The 27,212-nt window shown below is 41.6% G+C and overlaps 1 protein-coding gene across 1 annotated transcript; it reads left to right on the top strand.

Annotated features, from left to right (window-relative positions):
• The first annotated feature begins 203 nt into the window (after window positions 1–203).
• Window positions 204–24,570, top strand: TRMT2B (tRNA methyltransferase 2 homolog B). Its single transcript, XM_079765353.1, is given in 14 exon segments — window positions 204–1,063; window positions 1,616–1,750; window positions 2,490–2,507; window positions 2,511–2,589; window positions 3,599–3,669; window positions 17,868–17,999; window positions 18,003–18,014; window positions 19,813–19,907; window positions 20,244–20,458; window positions 20,623–20,724; window positions 21,503–21,552; window positions 21,556–21,622; window positions 21,841–21,863; window positions 21,867–24,570. Coding segments are annotated over 14 exon segments (1,458 nt in total). The 5' UTR covers window positions 204–682; the 3' UTR covers window positions 21,945–24,570.
• The last annotated feature ends 2,642 nt before the right edge of the window (window positions 24,571–27,212 follow it).

Below are 27,212 nucleotides of genomic sequence, written 5' to 3'. Positions count from 1 at the left end.
ACCTACCAGACGAAGCATCTGCCCCCTAGTGGTCAATGCATGTCATAGCGACTGGTCGACCAATCGACTGCCCCCTGGTGGTCAGTGCACATCATAGTAAGCGGTTGAGCGGCCTTAGCATATCAATAGCATATTACACTTTGATTGGTTGAATGGACGACTGGACACTTAGCATATTAGGCTTTTATTATATAGGATGAATTTTGGAGAATTTGTTCTAGGTCTTTAAAGTATGCTGTTGGTATTTTAATGGGGATTGCATTGAAGTTATAGATTGCTTTGGGTAGTATGGACATTTTAATGATGTTGATTCTACCAATCCATGAACATGGTATATTCTTCCATTTGTTCATGTCACTGAAGAGCTCTGACCCCAAGACGTGTGGCTGCCGTGGGTTGGTGGGAGCCACGCTCGCCCAGGATCAGAGTCACAGGCGCTTAGTGTGGCCTCGTGTGCGCACCTAGAATCAGGGACCCTGCCTGCGCCGCGCTTAAACAGAGACCCTGCTGGCATGTGCCGAAAATCAGAGTCCCCTAGCATGTGTTAGGAGTCAGAGACCCCCTGTGCCCATGCTGAGAGTTGAGCATCAGAGTCTCTGTTGCTTGGTGCGGTCTCTCGCTGAGAATCAGGGTCCCTGTGTGCACATGCGCCAAGAATTGGAGTCACTGGATCTTAGTGTGAATGCACTGGGAATCAGGGATCCCAGGCATGCGCGATGAGAAACAGAGTCAAGTCACTGGTGCTCAGTACTGCCTCACGTGGAGAATCAGCATCCCTGGTCTGCTTGGGGGTCTGGATTGCACAGTCACACTGTGTTGGCAGGAGGTCCACTCCTGCCCTGCAGGAAACAGCCTTCTGTGTGTGCTTGCCCTGAATCAAAGTCATGCGGCTCTGCTGTCTTGTGTGGGCGTGGGGTCTGATCCTTCGGGTGTGCACTGTGGGAAACAAACTCCCTGTGTCCCTGTACCCAGGCTCAAATTCAACGCAGCCTCTCTGCGAGGGCCCGGGGTCTGGTCTTTGGAAACAAACTTCCCGTGTCCGCACACCCAGGCTCAAATTCAGGTAAAGCCACCGCTGCTGTGTGTGGGCAGGAGGCCTGTTTGAGCGGGGAGGGTCTGGCAGTTCCTATGCCACTGCCGAGGGGCTGGCATGGAGGGGGAGTGGCTCTGTGACTCACAGAAATCTGCGGCCAGGGTGCCTGGGGTCTTGGTGTCCGTGGGTCTGCAGCTGTGGTCGCAGGTCTTTTACCCAAGTGGCTGTAGTGTCCCCGTTTGCGTCTAAGACCAGATTGGGTAGTGGCGAGGTTAGGATCCTAGTCTCAAGCAGTTCTGTTCTTCAAGATGGCGTGGTCTCTGTGCCCGCTCTGGCTGCCCCCAGAGTGTTTGCAGTGGCAGTGGGGTTTTGCCATCTAAGACTGCCTAGTTTGGCAGCCCCTTGGAAGACCTGCAGGATCTAACTGTCCCTAGCTCATACACACACACACACACCACACACATCCACACACTCCTCTATTGCTCCCTCACTCTCTCACACACTCTCCCTCCCTACCTTCTTGCCGGTCGCCATCTTGGGTCTCCAAAAGTCTTTTGTTTTATTGCTTATATTCTTTTGCAGGTGAAATTTGAAGCTCAGAAGAAAATTTTACAAAGAATAGAGCCTTACCTCCAAATGTTCAATGGAGTCAAAGTGACAACAGCTGCACCCAAATCGGAGGGACTCTGTTGTCTTCTCCATCCTATTATACCCTCTGTAAGCACTCACCTCCTGGTCAGTTGCTGGGGACCAGATCTTCTGCTAAGTGATTAGCATGCATTATTGTTTTGTTTACTGTTTACAGTCACTCTGGGGTTGTAGGCACTGTCATTTTACAGATGAAGACATTGATAGATTAAGTAATTCACTCAAGGATACATATCTAGATGTGGCAGAACTGAGATTCACACTCAGGCATATCTGATGCAAAACCCACTTTCTAAACCACTACACTACTACCTCCTTGGAAAAATTCCAACTTTGGAAACCTAAAGAGGCCTCAGAGAGGCACATTTAATTTATGGCAGAGGTTAGCAAACTATGGACCTTTTTCCATGTCTGTCTTACTGCTTGATTTTTGTAAATAAGCTTTTATTGGAACAGTTGAACTTCTTATTTATGGATTGTCTATGGCTGTTTTCACACTATAATGGCAGAGTTCAGTAGTTGTGATGGGAATCATATGGCCTGCAAAGCCTAAAATTATTTACTATCTGGCTCTTTAATGAAAAAGTTTGCTGACTCCTGCTTTATGGCCAGGTTGGAACTCCTTTTTACTGTGAAGTTTCTATAGAGGGTCTTGATCTCAGTCATGGACTTTCACCTATGCCTTACTTTCCAAGCAAGCATCACTTAGTTGTCCTTATCCAGAGAACATTATTTAATTCCCTGTATTGTTGCCCTCTTTGGTCTCATTTGACCTGTTTTCCCTTTTCTGCTCTTCTGCCTCCTCTAGCCTGTCATCGATGGCTACTGAAATAAGTCCACTTTTTCTGTGAACCGAGGTCCAGATGGCAATCTGAAGACCGTGGGGTACTACCTTGGAACTTGGAGAGGTCAGTCAATGGCCATGACTAGTAGAAATAACAAACCAAGGACTGAGAGGAAGGGAATGGTGCAGATAACAGTGTCAGTGGAAGTGTAGAGGAGTAGGAAATGCAGTGGTCTTAAAGGACTAGATCAAATTGGAAGTCTTTGATGCCAAATTTGATCACAAGGTTAATTTTGGATATTTTTTTGTGGGTAGTCATTATAGTGATAGGAATCACAACCCTCATTCTTTCTCCCTCTAAAAGGAATATGCTTGAAACCTAGTAAGTACTTAGTAAATGTTAATATTGCTGTTGCTGCTCTCTCATCATCATTGTCATCGTCATTATTTTGTGCTACTTTCTGTACTGGGAAGCAATCTCCTCCTTATTGAAATGTCTTTTATATTTCATAGCCCCTTATCCCTGAAAACTAGAGCTTTCTCTGATAAATTGACCTTAAAAGAATAAATAGGGGAAGTGTTGGTGAAGAAAATCATAATGGCATATTTCTAAGACTTAATTCCATTATCCATTCCGATTCCATTCCTGAACTTTCTATTTGCCCATTTTCAATAAATCCACTTGAAGCACCATCATTTTATATTAGTCACACTGTTTAATATCCATATGTCTTAAACTACAGTTTGTTAGGGCAGGCACTTGGCTCCCCCCACCACCTGTGTACAGAATTAAATGAGCATATGACGTTATTCTATTTTTCAGTAACAGGAAAAAAAATCCCATTTATTTTATTTCCATTTTAAATTCTAAACAAAGTAGATGTTCTCATATTGCTTATCTATAGCATGAAATAAAATATTGCATACTAGCTTCATTAAGAATAAGGTTCTTAATGGCTAGACTGGGAAACAGGTTTTCTCTAAATAATGGCTTTGAGCTTGAAGTAGGTACTTTGCTTCTCCATATCTGTATGTGCCTCTTTGAAGAAGGGAATTTGAGTTGCCAGACATTTTCTTTTAAATAATACTTTAGGTTAAAAAATGTATAAATCAAATTATTTTTCTTTCTGTAGACAGAAACATCGTCTGTGTGCGGTCTAACCATCTGAAAAACATCCCTGAGAAACACAGTCAAGTGGCCCAGGTAATAAGGAATTAGGGCGGTTGAAGATGACCCAGGGCATTGCAGTCTGGAATAGCAGCCTCCCTGACATTTTAATAATAGAGCTGCTTCAAGGAGATGAGGCTCTGTTCTGAAAGCATACTTCTTAATGTGTAGAGAACATTGCTAGTGTTTCATTTCAGGGAGGGTGGAAAGGAGGAGAGAAAACTGCATCAGTTACTACAAATGTCAGACATCTGAGGAATTTTAAAAGGAAATTATTATGAAAGAGAGGTACTGCTGAGGGCAGTGTAGCAAGTTGCAGGTATCTGAAATATTTGAAAGGCTAGTATTTTCAGCAGAACAGCATTGAGAACTATCATTAAGAGATGTGGGAGTGGTGGTAAGGCGTTTCCATTAGGAGGCTGGCCTCTGATATATTTTTATGTCCTTTTGCTTCATACACCCACTATTTACTGAGTGCCTATTATGTGTTGGGCACTGTGCTGGGTACTGGGGATCATATAGACATGGTGCCTGCCCTCATGGAACTTAAGGCAAAAGTCCTACTCGTGATGACTAAACATAACTCCCAGCTAACATTCTTATTACCTGACTAGAGGCCCGGTGCACGAAATTTATGTATGGGGGGGTATCCCTCAGCCCGGCCTGTGTCCTCTTGCAATCCGGGACCCCTCGCTCCTAACCTGCCTGCTTGCTCCTAACTGCCCGCCTGCTCGCTCCTTACCTCTTGTCTCACCACTCCTTACTGCCTGCCTGCTTGCTCCTTACCGCCCACCTGCTCACTTCTTGCCGCTTGTCTCGCTGCTCTTTAGTGCTGCCACAGAGGCGGGAGAGGTTCCCACCACCACTGCTGCGCTTGCCAGCTGTGAGCCTGGCTTCTAGCTGAGCAGTGCTCCCACTGTGGGAGCGCACTGACCACCAGGGGGCAGATCCTGCATTAAGCATCTGCCCCGTGGTGGTCAATGCACGACATAGCGACCAGTTGTTCCGCTGTAATAGTCGCTGGGCTTTTCTATATATAGATAATTCTTACCAGTACCCACCCTCTTAATAATTCAGGTTTCTGACACTTGGGTAATGCCTTCTGATAGAATACAACATGACTTCCAAGATTTCCCTGCTGGGACACAGCTCCCTTGGTAAGATAGCCTTTAGAAATCTTCCTACATGACCCTTGTCAGCTTCTTCTCCCATTCTCTTCAAGAATTATTGTAAACTCTTAACCTCTCCTCAAATTTCCTATCCCATTGCCTTTACCCTTGCTCTTGGCAGATGAGCATTCTTGATTTTTCCCTGGAAAATTAAGGCCATCAGCCATGGACAATGTGGCTCAGTTATTTGGGCATTGTCCCGTGCACCAGGAGGTTGCCAGTTTGATTCCCTATCAAGGGGTTGTGGGCTCGATCCCCAGTAGGGGTCATGCAGAAGGCAGCTGATCCATGTTGTGCTCTCACATTGATGTTTCTCTCTCTATCTCCCTCTCCCTTCCTCTGTCTCTAAAAACCAATAAACTATTCTTAAGATAAATAAATAAAATAAAAAATTAAGATTAAACTTATTTTTAAAAAAGAAAATTAAGGGATGATAACTCCCTTAGCTGCTTCTCCTACCATCCACCAACCTTGCTGACATTTTATCCCTCCTCTCCTCCCATCAGTGAAAGGCTGTTGGTCCTTTCCCTGTCTGATGCTGTCCTTCCTTGAAACACCAACTTGAAATCATCTTCTCCTTTCTTAAGATCTTGCTCCTTCATAACATACCTTCTTTCTCCTGTTTCTTTATCTCCTTCCCCTCACCTCTATCTGCTCCTTTCTTTTAGTTCATAGACATGTTAAATATATATAATCTTTTTTTAATCTGATGGTTCTTACTTCTGCCCCCAACACTCCGTGGAACTTGATCTCACCAAAGTCATCAGTGACCTCCATTTTGCCAAATCCAATGAAAACTTTCTAATCCTAACTTGCTCAGCTTTTCTCTGCCGTTGGCACTACTTATTATTCTCACTTCCCTCCTGGACACACTGTTTTTGTTTGGTTTCTGTGATAACATTTTCTGATGACTTTCCTCCTATCTCACTGGCTACTTCTTAGTTTTTCTCATGGAATCTTTTCCTCTTCTCCTTTCCCACTATAAGTTGGTGTCCCCCAGGGCTCTGTCCTTGACCTTCTTTTTTAATATATTGATGGGTGATGGTACCCAACTATAGCTGATGACTGGAATGACCACGGTAAATTGACAAGTCCTAAACTTATACAGTTGACCCTTGAATAATGTGGGGATCAGGGGCACCGACCAGCCATGCAGTTGAAAATCTACATATAAGTTTTGACTCCCCCAAAGTTAACTACTAATAGCCTACAGTTGACCAGAAGTCTTACCAATAACATAAATAGTTGTATGTAGTATTATTATATACTGTATTCTTATAATAAAGTAAACTAGAAAAAAGAAAAGGTTATTTTTAAAAATCATAAGGTTTGTCTGTGAGGTTTTTTCAAATTGTTTCAAATCTCCCCAAATTTTCCAATATATTTATTGAGAAAAACCTGAATATAAGTGGACCCACACAGTTCAAACCTGTGTGGTTTAAGGGTCAATTGTATTTGCATTCCTGCTCCCTCTTGAGCTTTAGGAGGCTGCTGAACGTCTTCACCTCGCTGTCCTGCAGTGTCCTTCAAATCAGCATTGCTTTAGATAAAAGTTTCTCAACTTCCACAGTATTGGCATTTTGGGTTGGATAATTTTATTCTTGTTAATCCTCACCTGAGAATATTTTTTTCCATTGATTTTTAGAGAGAGTGGAAGGCCGTGGGAGAGACAGAGAGAGAAATATTGATTGATTGCCTCCCACATGTGCCCTGACTGGGGCCAGGGATCGAGCCTGCAACTGAGGTACATGCCCTTGACTGGAATCAAACCTGCGACCCTTCAGTCAGAGGGTCAACACTCTATCCATTAAGTCAAACCAGCTAGGGTGGTTGGATAATTTTTTGTTGTGTGGGGCTGTTAGGTACATTGTAGGATGTTTAGCAGCATCCCTGACCTCTACCCATTACATGCCATTAGTTGTGATAACCAAAAATGTTTCCAGATGTATTTTGGGGGGCACAGACACCTGTAGGTGAGAACCAGTGTCCCTAAACTAAAGTTATATTCTTCTCTTTCCAGATGTGCTTCTTTTATTCTCACTTTATTAAATGGTAGCACCATGTACTAGAAACATGTGTCAAGTCTCCTGTTCTATTATTATTTTTTGCCTTCTCTGTTTTAATCCCCCCTTCCTCCTCAGCCACATTTAATTATTCTCTAAGTCCTATCAGTTTTCCTTTCTAAAAATACCTTGACTTCATCCTCTCCTCTGTTTCCACCGCCATCATAACCACCACCACCCACTCTAGTCCAAGCTACTATCCTCTCTTGCCTCCAAATTGGCTCCACTAATTCCAACCCTCTGCCTCCATGTCTTCACACTGCAGCCAGAGCCATCCTTAAAATGCAAGTGAGATCATACCATTCTCTTTCTTAAAATTCTGGAGCAGTTGCCCAATAGCTTTTGAAAAAATTAAATTTTTTATTTTATTTTAGAGAGAGGGAGGGAGGGAGGAAGGGGAGAGAGAGAGAGAGAGGGAGAGAGAGAGAGAGAGAGAGAGAGAGAGAGAGAAACATCGGTGTGAAAGAGAAACATGGATTGGCTGCTTCCTGTATGCCCCCTACTGGGGATAGAGCCAGCAACCTAGGCATGTGCCCTGACCAGGAATCAAACCAGTGACCTTTTGGTACATGGGATGCCACTGTTAGATACTGAACCACACCAGACAGGGCCCTGATAAAGTTTAAAATAAACTTTAAATTCCTTACATTTTCCCTTAAGGATCTTCACGATAAGGTCCCTAGCCTCATCTTCTGTCACATCCTCACATGCTTTCCTCTTTCCATTCGTATTGAACCAGAGGTATACTGCCAGCCTATCTTATTCCTGCCTGGGGCTTTCCTCTTTCTAGAATGCCCTCAGTTTTCTTTGCCTGGTTTTTACTTATGCTCTAGCATTCAAAGCATCAGATTCTGTAGAAAATTTTATTTGACTCCTCAGTCTGATTAGGGATTCCCCTCTTTTGCACTCCTGTATCTCATTGCATATCTCCTGTTATAGCACTTGTTACACCATATTGCATTGTCATGTATTGGTGCTTCCCACGATGGATGTGGAGGTAGTAGCTGTGTATTATTTAACTTTGTAGCCTAGCATTTAAAACAGATTCAAACACATAATTGGTGCTTATCAGTGTTTGGTGAATGAATATCTCTTTGCAATATTTACCCAAGTTTCTAGCCCTTTCAGCTTTTGTTGGGCAAATTTCTACCCTCCACATCCATCCAGTCGAATCCCTCTTCCCTGCAGAATTTGTTTTGGACCTAAGATCCAACCCAGTAGATACTTACATACAGGCCAGATGCCCATTAAAATAATAACAGTATCAGATAGACAGACTGACAGACAGCATATGCTGTGCTGTTCTCAATTTGTTTGTACCTTCGTTTCCTTTTCCCTATTACTGGTCGTGTCATTCCATTCCATGAAGATCATAGAGTAACCCTAGTCTGCCCCAATTTGAGGTTTAAATATGTACTCGAGGCTTAACTCAGAATGTGAGTTTTATGGGAGCTGTCAGAGCACCAAGAATTAGAAAGGGGTCTTAAATATTATCAAAGAAATACAAGTACATAGTTTTAAATGTCAAATAATACTAATAGTTTAGAAAGGAAAAATGGTGCTCCTCTGTCCCACCCCTCTTACTCTTGAGTCTTGCTCCTGAGAAACAAAAGCCATATTGTAGCTATGTCTTCTGGTGTTCATATTTCTAAATAGTACATTATTCTATTCTAATATATCATGATTTCTCAAATTTACAGATTATGTGTTGACTTCCAGTTATGAAATGTAAGAATTTATCTCTCTTATCTTGTCTCTCCTCCTTCCTAAACTACCTGTCTTCTATTTTTATAGCACAATTCTTGTTGAATTAATATTTAGTGTTTATATTGTTATGACTATGTAGATATTCACTCCTGAGCCAACTAGGTATACTAAGATTTTATTTTTCTTTATTGTACACATTTTTCTTTCATTTTATATAATGGAAAATTAAAAATATATCAAAGTAGAGAATGGAATAACGAACCAAATATACCCATTACCAGCTTCAACAACTTATCAATATGTGTCCAATCTTATTTTATCTATACTCTCATCTACTTTCTACCTTTGGATTTGTTTGAGGCAAATTCCAGACATCTTATATAATAAAGAGGTAATATGCAAATTGACCATCACTCCAACACACAAGATGGCCGCCCCCATGTGGTCAAAGATGGCCACCATCATGTGGACACAAGATGGCCACCACAAGATGGCCGGCACGGGAGGGCAGTTGTGGGCGATCAGGCCAGCTGGATAGGGCAGTTGGGGGGGGACCCAGGCCTGCAGGGGAGGGGAGTTGGGGGCGACCAGGCCTACAGGGGAGGGCAGTTGGGGGTGACCAGGCCTGCAGGGGAGGGCAGTTGGGGGTGACCAGGCCAGCAGGGGAGGGCAGTTGGGGGTGACCAGGCCTGCAGGGGAGGGCAGTTGGGGGGAACCAGGCCTGCAGGGGAGGGCAGTTGGGGGTGACCAGGCCTGCAGGGGAGGGCAGTTAGGGGCAACCAGGCCTGCAGGGGAGGGCAGTTGGGGGGGACCAGGCCAGCATGGGAGGGCAGTTAGGGGCGACCATGCTGGCAGGGGAGGGCAGTTAGGGGCAATCGGGCCGGCGGGGGATTAGTTAGGCATCAATCAGACTGGCAGGGGAGTGGTTAGGGGGTGATCAGGCTGGCAGGCAGAAGCGGTTAGGGACAATCAAGCAGGCAGGCAGGCAAACGGTTGGGAGCCAGCAGTCCTGGATTGTGAGAGGGATGTCCCAGATTGGAGAGGGTGCAGGCTGGGCTGAGGGACACACACCCCCCCCTCTGCCCCATGCATGAATTTCATGCACCGGGCCTCTAGTTATATTATAAAAAATGTAAATACTATGCTTGAGTGTGAGTTCTAAAAGAAAGGACTTGATTTTTAAATGTAACTCCATACTAGAAATAAATATTTATCCTATAATATCATCAAACATCCAGTAAATGTTCAGATTTTATGCTGATTTATCTCATAAATGGTTTGATTTTTATAGTTGGTTTGTTCAAATCAGTAGTCAAACAGAGTAGACAGATTGTGTTTAATTAACATGTCTCTTCAGTCTCTCTTAATTTGTAAGTAATCCCTTAATTTATTTTTTGTCCTTGTAATTTATTTTTTGAAGAAACTGTTTTATTTTCCTGTGGAGATTCTCACATTCTGGATTTTGCTGATTGAATCCCCATGATGTCACTTTTTTACTCTGTCTCCTGTGTTTCCTATAAGCTGGTGGATCTGGTGTGTTGATTAGATTTAGGTTGTTGTTGTTTTTTGGTGTGATTGTTTTTGTTAATATGTGTCTCATGGGCTCTCTTTTGGTGATGTTAAGATTGAAGAATGGATTCAGGTGTCATCAGCCTGTTCTCAATCATTAAAAAGTTCCCCATCAACTTTTCACTTACTGGTTTTAGCAGTTATTAGTAATCACTGTCTAGATCCATTATTTCATGAGGGTTTGCAGTGCATTGATATTCTGAGTCTATCATGTCCTATTCATTTGTTTTGGTATCATTATGAACTCATGGACTATTAATATAATTGATATGTTTCAGTCTACTGCAGGTACTATTTTTTGGTACTCAAATTGTTCCATTTTTGGCCATTTGGAACCTCTTTAAGTTGCCTCAGAGCCCTAGATGGCTTTGATAGTTCTGGAATGATAATTCTAGCCCTGTGGTCAGCAAACTGCGGCTCGCGAGCCACATGCGGCTCTTTGGCCCCTTGAGTGTGGCTCTTCCACAAAATACCACGGCCTGGGCGAGTCTATTTTGAAGAAGTGGCGTTGGAAGAAGTTTAAGTTTAAAAAATTTGGCTCTCAAAAGAAATTTCAATCGTTGTACTGTTGATATTTGGCTCTGTTGACTAATGAGTTTGCCAACCACTGTTTTAGCCCATCTAAGACTATTTTCTGCCTTAGACTTGCAGTCAGCCATTTCTTTTAGTGGGAAATTGTATTTGAAGCTCACAGTATGGGTGCTAGGGGGTGCTCATTTATATTGAGTTGGTCATATTTCAAAGACCTTTGTAGTAGACAGAGTTAGGGAATATTTTTAAAGAGGAAAACATATCATGAGTTCATAATGATATCAAATTAGTGAAATAAAATTTAGAATGGTAGTTTTTACTTAAAGCCTTTGCTTTTATATATATTCTTTAAATGTGTATATTTAAATAACTTTTAATTGATTTTGAGAGAGAGAGAGGAATGGAGAGGGATAGAGAGATAGAAACATTGATGAGAGAGAAACATCCTGCACACCCCCTACTGGGGATCTAGCCTGCAACACGGGCATGTGCCCTGACTGGGAATCCAACCTGCAATATTTCCGTGCATGGGATGACACCCAACCAACTGAACCACACCAGCCAGGGCTGCTTTATGTTTTTATTTCTTGTCTCTCACAATAGAATTTTAGTCCTGACAAGATTAGTTCAGTTACTTTTTTATTTCATTCATATATATAATTTCAGAATAACATTACCAATATTATTACCAGAAAACGATTACTGAAAAGAGCTCAGGGTTTCTGTCCAGTGTCAAATTATTGTGCCTCTTGCAATAATTTCTTTGTAGTTAAGCCACTAACTTGATACTTGATACATAGGTGTTTTGTTTTGTTTTCATTTTGCTTGCTTTCAAATTGTATGGGTTGATTTTTTCTTTTTCATTTTGATTAAGTTTTGTTTTATAATTTAAAAAATATGTTTACATGGTTCCAAAGACAAATCTGCAAAATAAAGATTCATTTAAAGTGGTCTTTCATCTCTGTAGCTTTTATTGAGTTACAACCCTCCTTCTATGGGTTACAATTGTTATTCATTTTTGCTTATTTTAAGAAACAAAACCATATTTGTATTTCCCCTTTTCTTAGCTGAAAGGTAGCTTAATGTGGACACTGTTCTGCACCTTGTTTCTTTTATATAATAAAATACTTCATTTTATAGCTGCATAATTCCATATGGTATGATGGATTTTACAACTTTTAGGTTTTCCTTGTTGTCATTTTAAATACATTTTTATTGATTTCAGAGAGGAAGGGAGAGGTAGAGAGAGATAGAAACATTAATGATGAGAGAGAATCATTGATGGTCTGCCTCCTGCACGCCCCCTCCAGGGGATTGAGCCCAAAACCTGGGAATGTGCCCTGACCAGGAATCAAACCATGAGCTCCTTGTTCATAGGTCGATGCTCAACCACTGAGCCTCACTGGCCCAGCAACTTTTAGTTTATATTGGCCTGAATAATTATCTCATTTTTCAATTGGCTTAGTTTTCTATGAACCTATCCCCAGATGCTTTAAAAGCTTTGTCAAACATTCATCAATAATCTCCATATGCTTAAAAACTTGAGTTCAGTTTTTCCCCTGAAGACCTTTTCCTAGGAGTTTTCCATCCTAGGCTCCCAAGGTCTTCCGCATGGCTGTTATCCTGGGACTCCCCTTGCTGTTCTGTCCTATCTCCCCTGTTTCTTAGATCCCCTGTCTTCCTTTTTTTGGTTTACACCTCATTTAGCTGGAGTACAACCTCCATTAGCTTCCCAAGGAAGGGTGCCTAGGAGGTAAAGTTTTAGTGTCTTGGCATGTCTGTAAATGTCCTCTTTCTTTCCTGACACGTGACTGAGATTTTTCTAGATTTCAAATTTTGAGTTTGAATCATTTGCCTTTATAAATATGAAGACATGGTTTCATTGTCATCTAGCCTCCAACGTCGTAGATATTGTCTCCCCTCTTTTTTTCCTCTAGAAGCTTTTAGGGAATCTCTTTAACCCTGAAACTTCATGACCACATGGACCTTTTTTAAATTCATTGTGGTGGGTAACTTTCTAGGCCTTATCACTCTGGAAATGCATACTTTCATATGTGAGAAATTTTCCTGTATTATTTTTTACCTCCTTTTGTTTTTCTGTTTTGTCTCTATATCTTCTATTATTTGGATTTTTATTCCAAGTATTGATTCCTCTACTATTTTTTATTTCTTTGCCTTTTTGTGAAATTTTCTTGACATAAATGCCAGCATCTTTATATAATTGTTCTACTACCCTAACTTTAGTTTTCAAAAGATTTTTCTTGTTCTCTGATTGTTCCTTTTGTATAATATCTTGTTCTTTTTAGTAGTAGAATTTAGTAATGTAATGTGTGTGTGTGTGTGTTTCTGTTCTTTTTTTAAAAATGTATTTTTATTGATTTCAGAGAGGGATGGAGAGGGAGAGAGAGAGATAGTAACATCAATGATGAGAATCATTGATTGGCTGCCTCCTGCACGCCCCCTACTGGGGATTGAACCCACAACCCAGGCATGTGCCCTTGACTGGAATCAAACCTGGGACCCTTCAGTCCACAGGCTGACGCTCTAGCCAGTGAGCCAAACCAGCTAGGGCTTTCTGTTCTTTGAATTGTTTCCTTCAGGATTTTTTTGCTGTTTGTTTTGGGCACTGTCTTTCACAATGGAGGCTTTATCAAATAGCTGGTGATACTTGGCTGACTTCATTTAAGAGTGAGGCCTTAAAAAACTGATTAGCAATTCAGCTTGAGTGGATTTGTTGGTTCTTGGCTTCACTGCTGTGAATTGTATGTGTGGGGGTTCCCCTGCATGTCTCTTTCAGGAGGTCATTACTCTGGGGATATTCAGTTTCATGAGAAAATCATCTCCAAGTTTCCTGCCTGGCTGCTGGCCTTCTAGAATTTGGGTATGGAAGGGGGATTTGGTTCCAACTATTAAAAATGAAGATTTACATTGAAACTTTCTGTTTCTACTTCACCACTGCCACCACCATTGTGCTTGGTAAGCTCCAAATTCAGAGCTTTTGTGGGTTCATTTTCTCTTAGAATAAAACAATCCAGTCTCCTGCTAGAGGAGGATGATCATTCTTGGTAGGATGAGGATGTTTGCCAGTTTTGTGTCTAGACTTCAACCAAACCTTGTTTTTAGCCTCGTATCTTACCTTATATCTGCCTCCTCCAGTGCCTTGCACCTTCAAGTTTGAGACTTCCCAGGGTTATTTGGAACAGGTAAGCTTTACATCTCATTAGGTCCCCCTTTATAGGCAATCCAGATAGCTTGTACACCATCCAGGTCCAGGAACCCAGGCCAGACTGTAGATGAGAGAGTCATTAATTCCTGGCCTTTTAACAAGTCAGTTGTCATTCCAGTCTGCCTTCCATCTTTGAAGACTTTATAGTTTGCCCTTGTTCTCTTTTATATTTGTTATTTATTTCATTTATTCATTCAAAAAATACTATTGAATACCTACAAGTGCCAGACATTATTCTTAGGTACTTAGGATACAATAATGAAGAAAATATTCCTCCTCTCGTAGAATTTACATTTTAGTAGGGAAAGAGAGACTTAAAAAACCACACACACAATAAAGTAAATTATAGGTATATGGTATGTTAGAAGATGATAAGTGTGGCTGTGGTCTGAATGTGCCCCCCAGGTTTTCATATGTTGAAATCCTATTATATTATATTGTATTCCATACTATCCTGTATATAGAATAACCTTAGAATATAAGGGAGGGAGGAAAATGATGGTGCAGGAAAGAAAGAAGGGAGAATTGATAGAGAAATAAGTTTAAATAAGCTTATGGTTTTTTATTCCTTTATATCATTTTAGTAGGATTTTTAGGAGGTTATTTTTTTTTTAACTAGACGGCTCCTTCACTCCTCCTTTTAAAATTTATTTTTATTGAAATATAATTGATATATAGCATTGGTAAGTTTAAGGTATAAATGTGTTGATTTGATACATTTATATGTTACAATATGATTATAGTTCCCCTCACTATTAATACCTGTTTCCATATGAGAATAGGAGTCTCAGTCTCTATTTTATAAATGAAGATACCAAGGCCTGAGCTCATACCGTGGAGAGGCTGTATTTCATATTTACTTACCCACTATCTTCCAGGTCTGACTCAGTTTTTCAATTTCTTGTTCTTCTAGGACCTCAGTGACATTTGAATCTTGTTTCCAAAAATAAAAAATTATTTACCCACCAGCCAGTAAACACGAATTGAACCAGTTTTTCTTTAAATCACCAACCTTAAAATTTAAAAAATATGTTCAGTATTGATAGGCATATATTATATTGCATTTATGTGATACAGCAAAAGTGATGAAGTGTAGCCTTAATTGAATTTTACCCCCTAAGGCAGCACTGTTTTTTTGGTATAACTCCCCCTTCTATACATAATTTTGGGATTGTTTGAAAATACAATGGACCTAGAATACATGTATTTTAAAAACAAAAGGACCTAGTCAATCAGAAAATGTGTCCTGTTGTGGCAGCAACATGGACTTACATCAGGAAGTTATTGGTAGAAATAGAATCACAGCATCTGAGTAGTAAATTAGGAATTGCTGCCAGGAGAAATTCATAGAAATGGAAGATTATTGTATTCCATACTATCCTATCTAATAAAAGAGTAATATGCAAATTGACTGTACCTCCGCTACACCCACCAGCCACGCCCACCAGCCAATCAGGAGCAAATATGCAAATAAACCCAACCAAGATGGCTGTGGCCACAGAGAGCAGGAGGGAGGCTTGGGTTTCCCTGGCGATGAAGGAAGCCAAGCTTTCCGCCTGCCCTTGCCAGCCTAGGCCTCCACTCAATGCTACAAAGTTTCAATGATAGAAGATAAATAAATCCCAACAAAAATGGTGGCAGCCACAGAGCTGGAGAGAGCAGGAGACTAGGGTTGCCCCCGGTGAATGAGGAAACCAAGCTTCTGCAGCCCTGGCCGGCTTAGGCCTCCACTCCAGGCTACAAAGTTTCAATTATAGAAGATAAATAAATCCCAGATACCAGGGCCTCCGCTTGGGTCACCCGGGGGCGTGGCCAGCCTTGCAAACCACCACAGGCCCCTCGCCCAGGCCACCCCATACCCCAAGGGAACCCCCACCCTGATCTGGGACACCCTTCAGGGCAAACCAGCTGGCCCCCACCCATGAACCAGGCCTCTATCCTGCCTAATAAAAGAGTAATATGCAGATTGACCTTCACACCAACACACAAGATGGCTGCCCCCATGTGGTCAAAGATCCTGCCCCCATGTGGACACAAGATGGCCACCACAAGATGGTCAGCAGAGGAGGGCAATTGGGAGGGACCAGGCCTGCAAGGGAGGGCAGTTGTGGGTGATCAGGCCAGCAGGGGAGGGCAGTTGGGAGGGACCAGGCCTGCAAGGGAGGGTAGTTGGGGGCGATCAAGCCTGCAGGGGAGGGCAGTTAGGGGTGACCAGGCCGGCAGAGGAGGGAAGTTGGGGGGGACCCAGGCCTGCAGGGGAGAGCAGTTGGGGGGGACCAAGCCTGCAGGGGAGGGCAGTTAGGGGTGACCAGACCTGCATGGGAGGGCAGTTAGGGGCAAACAGGTTGGCAGGGGAGCAGTTAGGCATCAATCATCCTGGCAGGGGAGTGGTTATGGGGTGATCAGGCAGGTAGGCAGAAGCGGTTAGGGGCAATCAGGAAGGCAGGTAGGCGAGCTGTTGGGAGCCAGCAGTCCTGGATTGTGAGAGGGATCCCAGATTGGAGAGGGTGAAGGTTGAGCTGAGGGACACCCCCCCTCCCCCGCCGGTGCACAAATTTCGTGCACCGGGCTTCTAGTCTAATAATAGAGGAACATTCAAATTAACCAGGATGCTGTAACGTTACGACCGAACAGCAGGGACCTGAGGCTGCATGGCGCCTGGCTGGGGCAAAGGACCTCAGGCCGCATCCCCCCTGCCGCGCAGGGCTTGATGGGGACCTCAGGCTGTGCCCCTCGCCTGGCAGGGCTTGACAGAGGACCTCAGGTCGTGCCCCCCACCTGGCAGTGCTTGATGGGGAACCTCAGGCCACACCCCTCGCCTGGTTGGGCTTGACAGGGGACCTCAGGCCACGCCCCCCATCTTGGCATTGGGCCAGGGAATCTGAGGCAGCGCCTTCCACCCGGTGGGGCTTGATGGAGGACCTGAGACTGTGCCCCCCACCCGGCGCCGGGCCAGGGGACCTGAGACTGCTCCCCCCGCCTGGAGGGGTTTGACGGGAGTGGGGTCAGCTGAGTCTGGGTCTCACCCAATAGGGGTGGGGCTGGCCGGGTCTGGGTCTCCTGCGTTTTCAAAGCGTGTGCGGGTGGTGAGTAGGGACTTGGCTCTAGGTCCTGTGGCGCACCCCCTACTCTGACAGGAGGCAGATTTTTATATACATTTTACAAATTTTCTTTAATCTCTGACACTTCTATTATAGAGAAAGGGCAACTAACAATATTAAAATATTTCCTCTAATCCCCTTTTAATGTGCATGAATTTTGTGTACCAGGCCACTAGTATATAGAATAATCTTAGATTGTACATACAAATAAAATACCTTTCCTGTTCATTCATGCCTTCTTTCAATAATAATTATTGAGCAACTATTATGTGCCAGACTAAGGATACAACTCTAAGCCTTCCTGCAGCTTACTGTTTGGAAAACAATGGATTATGTCCTGTAAGGTGAAAGGGCAGGGATCATGTTTCTTACATTACTGTATTAGTTTGCTAGGGCTTTCATAACAAAGTACTACAAACTAGGTGGCTTAAACAACAGAAATTTATTTCTTCATAGTTCTAAAGGCAATGTCGGAGATCAAGATGTTGGCAGTTTAGCCCAGCCAGTGTGGCTCAGTGGTTGAGAGTCTACCTATGAACCAGGAGGTCATGGTTCAATTACTGGTTAGGGCACATGCCTGGGTGGCAGGCTCCATCCTCAGTGTGGGGTGTGCAGGAGGCAGCTGATCAATGATTCTCTCATCATCATTGATGTTTCTATCTCTCTCTTCCTCTCCCTTCCTCTCTAAAATCAATAAAAATATTCAAAGACCTTATCTCCAAATACAGTCACATTCTGGGTACTGGGAGGGCTTCAATATGAATTGGAGGGGAGGGTTACAATGCAGTCCATAACAATCACTCAGCATAAATAATCATCTGTATAACTTGTTAGTTTTGCCTATGTAATTATAGTGTTTTCTTCCTAGTACTACGAAGTATTCCTTCGACAATCCCCATTGGAGCCCTGCCTTCTGTTTCATGAAGGTGGACACTGGCGTGAGCTCACAGTCCGCACCAATAGCCAAGGGCACACAATGGCCATCATTACTTTCCATCCCTAGGAATTAAGTCAGGTGAGACTCACAGGATGATACTGGGCAGCTTCCATAGCAACCCCTACTACTACTCTGCTGCAGTTGGCTTTGGGAAGTTTCAGAGCAGATAGCAGAAACTGTACATCCACAGAATATCTGTGTAGGTTGACAAGAGGGGTTGATAATGCTGATAGCATTATCAAACCATGGAGACTGAGGCCAGGTTACCAAGTTAATTATCACGTGAGGACCCCTAAGTATTTTTTAGGAACCCTACGTATTTTCATAAGAATTTTATGAAAAATTCTTAAATTCCATGGAAGTTAGTAGGTGCTCTACTAAATCCAAAAACCAATTCAATAGAGAATAGAATATAGTCAAAATTTCATAACCCAAATCATACTTTACATTTGTAGTGCACTTGGAGCTTCCAAACATTCACATGTTAAAATATTCCTGTACTTGTGTGATCATCTTAACCCACTTGTGAAGTACATGGGAGAAGGAGAGGTATTGTCATCCTCATTTCACAAATGGGCAAATAGAGGCATATAAGTACCCAAGGTTACAGAGCCAGGAAATAGCCATGCTAGGGTTTGAACCCAAGTCATTAATTCCTGGCCTTTTAACTCTATAGCTCCAACATAGTTTATTGTGATATATACTTGTGTTAAGCTAATGGTTAGACTCTCTATAGTGACGTAGGCATTTTCAAATATTCTGAACTCAAATAAAGTAGTTAGTTACCATGCTCATTCTCTTCCTAGCACTTTTCATTCTCCTATCACTCATGTCCTCTGAGGTGGTGTTTGTGAGTGGTTGGGATCTTTGAAATGGAGAAGTATGAAGGGAATTGAAAGGTTATTGCTTCTTTGGGATGGGACAAAAGCTTAGTTTAGCTCCTGTTTACAAGAATAACTCATACTTTCTTTAAAGGGGCTCAGAATAGAGAAAGTGTGTATCTATGTTATAGGATTTGTCAAAAGCCAGTAAGGAAAGTGATGCTTCTACTGAGATGTGAAATAACTTATTTTTTGTCCTATAGAACATTGCTTTATGTTAAGTGTTATCCTATATAATAAAAGAGAAATATGCAAATTGACCATCACTCCAACACACAAGAGGGCTGCCCCCATGTGGTCAAAGATGGCTGCCCCATGTTGAAACCAGATGGCCACCACAAGATGGCCAGCAGGGGAGGGCAGTTGGGAGGGACCAGGCCTGCAAGGGAGGGCAGTTGTTGGTGATCAGGCCAGCAGGGAAGGGAAGTTGGGAGGGACCAGGTTGGCAGAGGAGGAAAGTTGGGGGTGACTGGGCCTTCAGGGAAGGGCAGTTGGGTGGGACCCAGGCCTACAGGGGAAAGCAGTTGGGGGGGGACCAGGCCTGCAGGGGATGGCAGTTTAGGGGGACCAGGCCTGCAGGGGAGGGCAGTTAGGGGCAATAAGGCTGGCAGGGGAGCAGTTAGGTATCAATCACGCTGGCAGGGGAGTGTTTAGGGGGTGATCAGGCTGGCAGGCAGAAGTGGTTAGGGGCAATCAGGAAGGCAGGCAGGCAAGCAAGCAGTTGGGAGCCAGCAGTCCTGGATTATGAGAGGGATGTCCTACTGCCCTTTTAGGCCCCATCCCTCAAGGGGTTCCAGATTGGAGAGGGTGCAGGCTGGGCTGAGGGACACACTCCCTCGTGCACGAATTTCGTGCACTGGGCCTCTAGTTTATAATAAAATTAGAGAAATGTGCCCTCTTGTGTGACCACTGCAGGGCTGATGATTGTTGAGCTAGGAGAGAAAACTTGTCAGAGATGAGTCTTTGCTTGATTCCTGATTTTGTGGTCTGGGCAGGAGGAGCTCTGTGTTCAGAAGAAAACTGTAAAGGAGTTTTTCATCAAAGGCCCAGGAGCAGTCTGTAACTTGACATCATTGTACTTCCAGGAAAGGTAAACCTGGGACATCCAAACAAGCACGAGGCGGATGGCTTGCCATAGTCTGGGTTGGGGATTGCTGAGGCAGGGCTGCTGATTATGGTGGATCAGGGCTAAGTGGTATTGGCCCTCGTACACCATGCAGGTCCAGGAACCCAGGCCAGACTGTAGATGAGAGAGTGTCTGCATGTACCTCCATCCCATGAGAGGGGAACTCCTACAGAGCTCTCAGGGCCACGCCATAGAGCTTGTACCTCCTAAATGAGATGCTAGGGCCTCTCTCTCCAACCAACCACTAGAGATAAAATGGTCTACCATTCCAAGATGCTTTTTTCTTTTATTCTTTTCCAGCACCAGGACCCACTGCAGCCATCAGCAGTCCCCCTTCCAGCTCCTTTTTGGGGAACCCCACATTTTTGAAGAGCTCTTGGGCTTGAAGGTCTGCATCTCTCCAGATGCCTTTTTCCAAATGAACACTGCTGGTGCAGAGATGCTGTATCGGACCATGGGGAAGCTGAGTGGAGTGAATTCTAACACCATCCTCCTTGATATCTGCTGTGGAACTGGCAAGTGGTAGCCCAGGGCCGAATCTACATGCTGCCTAGCTCCCAAACTCCATTCACCCAGCACACTAGGTCTGGGGTGGGGAGGTGATGGTAGTGGTGCAGGCATAAACTCATTAGTTTGAAACACTAAAATACCCTCCTCTCATTCTCTCTTACTTCCCTAGGTGTGATTGGTCTCTCTCTGGCTAAATATACCTCCCAGGTCCTTGGGATTGAGTTGGTGGAGCAGGCGGTAGAGGACGCCAGGTGGACTGCAGCCTTCAATGGTACACTGCTCACAGTCTGGGGAGAAACGAAGAGCTTCAATTGTTTCTGTGCTATGAAAACGGTTACTTGGGGGAAAGGGCATATACTGTATCCATGACCTGTGGGGAGAAAGGGAGGGTGTTCTGGAATGATCAGAGTTGGGTCCTGATGGTTTTCTGAAAGAGATCCCAATAGCTAAATCTTTTTTTTTTTTCTATCTAGAAGTGGAGCCTGAGGGAAGAAATAAGCCTAACTGATAGCAGGGGAACTTGTCACAACATTGGATAATATAGAAGAGCCTCTTGAAATTAGATTCATGAGGCACTAGAACATAATACAGTAGGTTTCAAACTATTTTTAGCAACAGAACCTTTTCTTTGAACAAAATCTTATGCCAAATTGCAATATAGAAAACAGATCCCTTTGTCCCCCCATCACAGCTTCACACAACTCTGATGGCTCTGTGTGAAAACCTTCAATAACAGAAGAGCACTTGAGTGAAAGTCAAGGTTCTCTTCTTGGGATAGCTACTTATGTGCTGTGTGAGTCACACAATTGTAAAATAACACTGTCTAGCCTCTCAAGCTGAAAGGCCTATTGAGATATTGCAAGGGAAAGCACGTTGGAAAAATGAAACAGGTCCAGAAGCATTTCTTTCATTGTTATTCAGAGGTATGTTAGATCCAAAGGAAGATGGCAGAGCCCTGGCTCCTGTACATTTCTATAAAGCTAAAGCTCCCTGCACCCCACTGTTGGGCATGAGTTTTCATATATGTCATGTGGGCCTCTCTTCTGCAGGCATCACCAACTGTGAATTCTATGCTGGTCAAGGAGAGAAGATTTTGCCATAGCTGCTAAAGTCAAAGGAAAATGGGCAGTTAATTGTTGCTGTGGTAAACCCAGCCCGGGCAGGACTGCGTAAGGATGAATAGCTTTCCTACTATAGAACTATTTGCATGTTCCCCTAGCTTTAGCCCCATTCACACACCACGTTAACGGTGCCCCCATTTGACTGGCTCTGAACCCTTTTTCTCCTCTATTCCTCACCAATTCTAGGTGCTGGCCAGTTGAGAGTTTGTGATAACCCAGATCATGATATTTTAATTATATTAATAGCAATGTCTTTCTGCCTTCAGATTACCAGGTGGTTCAGGCCATTTGAAACTGCAGGGCCATCCGCACACTAGTTTTTATTTCCTGCAAGCCCTATGGTGAAACCACTAGGAACATCATTGAGTGAGTCTTGACATCTTTTTTAAGTTATTTTTTTCCTGATGATCAAAGTAATTCATGCTTATTTTGAGGAATTTGGAAAATACAGAGAAGTGTTAACAAATAGAAAAAAGTTATTATACTGCCACTAAGAGTCAATTATTGGATCCAGTCTTGGGTGAGGCAAGTGAAGCAACTCACTTCTGTGTATAACTTAAAGGATGCCCAAAATCTCAGTAATTGAGATACATTTTTAATGCCATATTTTCAAAAATAAAAATTAGTACACAAATCGATGATGAACAAAATATTAAGATTGTTTAGAAAGGTGAGATCCACTCTTCTACTTGCTAAACCTTGCCTCATTCACCTTACAGTAATCCTGGCCCTGGTTCCAATAAAACTTTATTGACAAAATAGGCAACCAGCCTGCAGGACATAGTTTTCTAATTTGATTTTCCAGAATACTGCATAAAAATATTATGTGTCTTGATTACTGAGTTGTTTGTTTGTTTTTGGCATCCTATTAAATTTTGCATCCAAAGTGAATGCCTCTTCCTTCTGGCCCTGGTCAATTATTTTGATTTTTTGAAATGTTTTCTTCTTATAATCTCTCTCTCTTTCTCTCTCCCTTTCTTCTCCCTCTTTTTATATAAGTAATACAATTTATTTGTAAATTCAAACCACATAGGTGGGTATAAAGTGCATATGATATGATTGGATAAAAAAGTGAGATTTAAAGGTAAATGAATTGAAGGGATTAAGCAAATTCAAACAAACAAAAAAACCACCCTCACAGACACAGACAATAGTATGGTGATTACCAGAGGGAAGGGAGTAGGGAAGGTAGAGGGGATAAATGGTGATGGAAGGAGACTTGACTTGGGGTGGTGAACACACAATACAATATACAGATGATGTACTATAGAATTGTACACCTGAAACCTATATAATTTTATTAACTAATGTCACCCCAATAAATTCAATAAAAATAATTTAAAACTGAAAATAAAAGTAAATGAATTGAGCTTTGAAGTCAATGAGCTAGAAAAAAAGAATAATAAACCTAGAGGAAACTGAAGGAATAAATCAATAATGTTAAAAAAATCCATAAATTAATTAACTACAAAACTAAATCCTGTGGACTCCACAAATAAACAAGTAGGTGTTATTGGAAAAAGAAAATAAAATAGATATATAAAGCAAATCAAAAATATAAAGGACTAAAACATAAAAATATAGTCTTAAATGAGAAAATGAGCATAACTAGTAATAAGAAGACATTTTAAAAAATGATCAGAAGTACTTTGTACAACTCCCTTGCAATACATCTGAAAGCCTAGATGGGTGATTTTCTGGGAAAATGCAATGGATAATACTAATTCCAGAAGATATAGTAAATCTAAATAGGCCAGTAACCATGGAAACAAAATTGGAAAAGTTGTGAAAGAGCTTCTACCCCAAATGATAGCATGAGGCCAATTTGTTTTCAGTCTTATTTCCTTGTCTGCTCTTGCACATTTACTCTTCCATTTATACTTTATTTTTATTATACTCTTTAATTTTTAAAAAATATATGATAAAGGCAGCATTTCAAATCAATGGGAAAAAGATGGACTATTCAATAAATGACGATGGACAACTGGCAAGCCATGGTGAAAAGAAAAGTTGGATATGTGTCTCACACTGTATACCAGGATACATTATAAAGGAGTTAGAGATTTAAATGTAAAAAGGGAAAACCATAAGTGTACCCTAGGAAATCATAGAATTTCTTTGTAATCTTGGAGTGCAGCAGCCCTTTCTAACTGTGAAAATTCAGAAGCCATATAATAAAAGGTTGTTAAATTTGGCTACATACAGAGTAACTTCGTTCTTCATTATACCATGTACAGAAATGAATTCAAAATGGATCATAGAACTAAATGTAAGAGCTAAAACATGGGTGTGAATCATTGTGACCTTAGGTTAGGCAAAGGTTTCTTAGATATGACATCAAAAACCCAAACAATGACAACAACAAATAAATAAAAACACATAAATAAATAAATTGTCTCTGTGTGTATGTGTCTGTAGACATCATCAAAGTTAAAAAACTTTTGTGCTGCAAACCCTTTCATGGTTCACAAACATTTATAATATTTTCTTTTCATATCCTCTGTTCATTTTTCTTTTGGGCTGTGGTTCTTTTCCTTATCAATTTCCAGGAATTTGTTATAAATTAAGGAAAAAAGGCTTTGTCTTTCATGTGAACTGCAATTTTATTTCCAGTGTGTATGTTGTCTCCTGTCTTTGCTTTGGTGCTTTGTATCATACAAGTTATTAATTTTTAAACTGTTTTACTGAGATATAATTACCATATAGATCACCCATTTATATAGTTCATTGGTTTTTAGCATATTTCCAGAGTTGTGCATCTGTCACAATTGTGGAACATTTTCATTAAGCCAAGAAGATATCATGCACCCATTTCTCCCCAAACTCCCCATCCTCACCCTAGGCAACCACAGATCTATTATTTCTCTACTGATTTGCCTAATCTGAACATTTTCTATCAATGGAATCATATAATATGTGGCCTTTTGTGTCTGGCTTCTGGATACCAGTCCCTTAACAGATAAATAATTTGAAAATATTTTTTCTTATTCTGTGGGTTCTCTATTAACTTTTTTGACAGTATCCTTTGAAACCCAGAGTATTTAATTTTGAATATGTCCAGATTGTTTTTTTTCTATTGTGCCTTGTGATTTTGGTTTTAAGGTATAGTACTAAGTGAAAGTAGCCAGATGTGCAAAAATTGTTTATGTAATAGTAAACTATCTTTGTGAAAAAAGGGCAAAGGATGAAGATAGTAGAGATTTGTATTTGCTTGTATATGCATAGAGAAACTGAAGTTATATAAGAAACTGATGATAGTAGTTATCTCTGGTGGGGGAAAACTGCAGAGATGGGAGTCACAGGTGGGAAGGAGACTTTACAGTATACCTTTTTATGTTACTTAATTTTCAAATAAAATGAAAATATTCACGGTGCAAAACAGGTTTTAAAATGCAATGATGAAGAGTAAACCTATGATTCAGCTAACATTCATATTTTTTATTTAAAGTATTACATATATTAGTACATATATCTCCTTTTTTCCCCCCATTGACCTTCCCCCAGCCTCCCCTACCCCCTGTCGCATGCCCTTATCCCACCCCCCCACCCCCCAGTGTCTTGTGTCCATTGGTTGTGCTTATATTCATGCATACAAGTCCTTCAATTGATCTCTTTTACCCCCTCCCCAACACTCCCCAGCCTTCCTACTGTAATTTGACAATCTCTTCGGTGCTTTACTGCCTCTGTATCTATATTTTTATTCATCAGGTTATAATGTTCTTTATTTTCCATAAATGAGTGATATCATGTGGTATTTTTCTTTCATTGCCTGGCTTATTTCACTTAACATAATGATCTCCAGGTCAATCCATGCTGCTGCAAATGGTAAGAATTCCTTCTTTTTTATAGCAGTGTAGTATTCCATTGTGTAGATGTACCATAGTTTTCTAATCCACTCATCTGTTGATGGGCATTTAGGCTGTTTCCAGATCTTAACTATGGTGAATTGTGCTGCTATGAACATAGTGGTGTATATATCCTTTCTGATTGGTGTTTCTAGTTTCTTGGGATATATTCCTAGAAGTGGAATCACTGGGTCAAATGGGAGCTCCATTTTTAGTTTTTTGAGGAAACTCCATACTGTTCTCCACAGTGGCTGCACCAGTCTGCATTCCCACCAGCAGTGCACGAGGGTTCCTTTTTCTCCACATCCTCGCCAGCACTTGTCATTTGTTGATGATTGCCATTCTGACAGGTGTGAGATGGTACCACATTGTTGTTTTGATTTGCATCTCTCGGATAATTAGTGACTTTGAGCATGTTTTCATGTTTCTCTTGGCCTTCCTTCTGTCTTCCTTCGAAAAGATTCTATTTAGGTCCGTTGCCCATTTTTTTATTGGATCATTTATCTTCCTTTTATTAAGTTGTATAAGTTGCCTGTAGATGTTGGAGATTAAACCTTTATCAGTGATAACATTTGCAAATACGTCCTCCCATAGAGTGGGCTTTCTTGTTGTTTTGGTGATGGTTTCTTTTGCTGTGAAAAAGCTTTTTATTTTGATGTAGTCCCATTTGTTTATTTTCTCTTTAGCTTCCATTGCCCTAGGAGCAGCATCGGTGAAGAAATTGCTTCGGCATATGTCTGAGATTTCTCTACCTGTGGATTCCTCTACTATTTTTATGGTTTCCCGTCTTATGTTTAAGTCCTGTATCCATTTTGAGTTTATTTTTGTGTATGGTGTAAGTTGGTGGTCTAGTTTCATTTTTTTGCATGTATCTGTCCAATGTTCCCAACTCCATTTATTGAAGAGACTGTCTTGACTCCATTGTATGTTCATGCCTCCTTTGTCAAATATTAATTGAGCATAGTAGTTTGGGTCGATATCTGGATTCTCTATTCTGTTCCATTGATCTATATGTCTGTTCTTGTGCCAGTACCAAGCTGTTTTGAGAACTGTGGCTTTGTAATACATCTTGAGGTCTGGTATTGAGATCCCTCCTACTTTATTCTTCTTTCTCAGGATTGCTGTGGCTATTCTGGGTCTTTTTTTATTCCAGATGAATTTTTGGAGAGTTCTTTCTAGGTATGTGAAATATGCCGTTGGTATTTTAATGGGGAGTGCATTGAATCTATAGATTGCTTTGGGTAGTATGGACATTTTAATGATGTTGATTCTACCAATCCATGAACATGGTATGTTCTTCCATCTGTTTACGTCTTCCTCTATCTCTTTTTTCAGTGTCCTGTAGTTTTCTGTGTATAGGTCTTTTACCTCCTTAGTTAAGTTTATTCCTAGGTATCTTAGTTTTTTTGGTGTGATAGTAAATGGGATTGCTTTTTTACTCTCTTTTTCTGTAAGTTCACTATTGGTGTATAGAAATGCCATAGATTTCTTGGCATTAATTTTGTATCCTGCTACATTGCCGAATTCATTTATTAAATCTATTAGTTTTTTGATGGAGTCTTTTGGGTGTTTTATGTACTATATCATATCATCTGCAAATAAGGACAGCTTTACTTCTTCTTTTCCAATTTGGATGCCTCTTATTTCTTCTTCTTGTCTAATTGCAATGACTAATACTTCCAGTACTATGTCAAACAGGAGTGGTGAGAGAGGCCATCCCTGTCTTGTTCCTGTTCTTAGGGAAAATGGTTTTATTTTTTGCCCATTGAGCATGATGTTGGCTGTGGGTTTGT

Source organism: Cnephaeus nilssonii (genome assembly GCF_951640355.1).
Source record: "Cnephaeus nilssonii genome assembly, chromosome: X".
NCBI classification, from domain to species: Eukaryota; Metazoa; Chordata; class Mammalia; order Chiroptera; family Vespertilionidae; genus Cnephaeus; species Cnephaeus nilssonii.
Note: the sequence above shows the minus strand (reverse complement) of the source record. Positions and strands in the feature narration are given on the sequence as shown.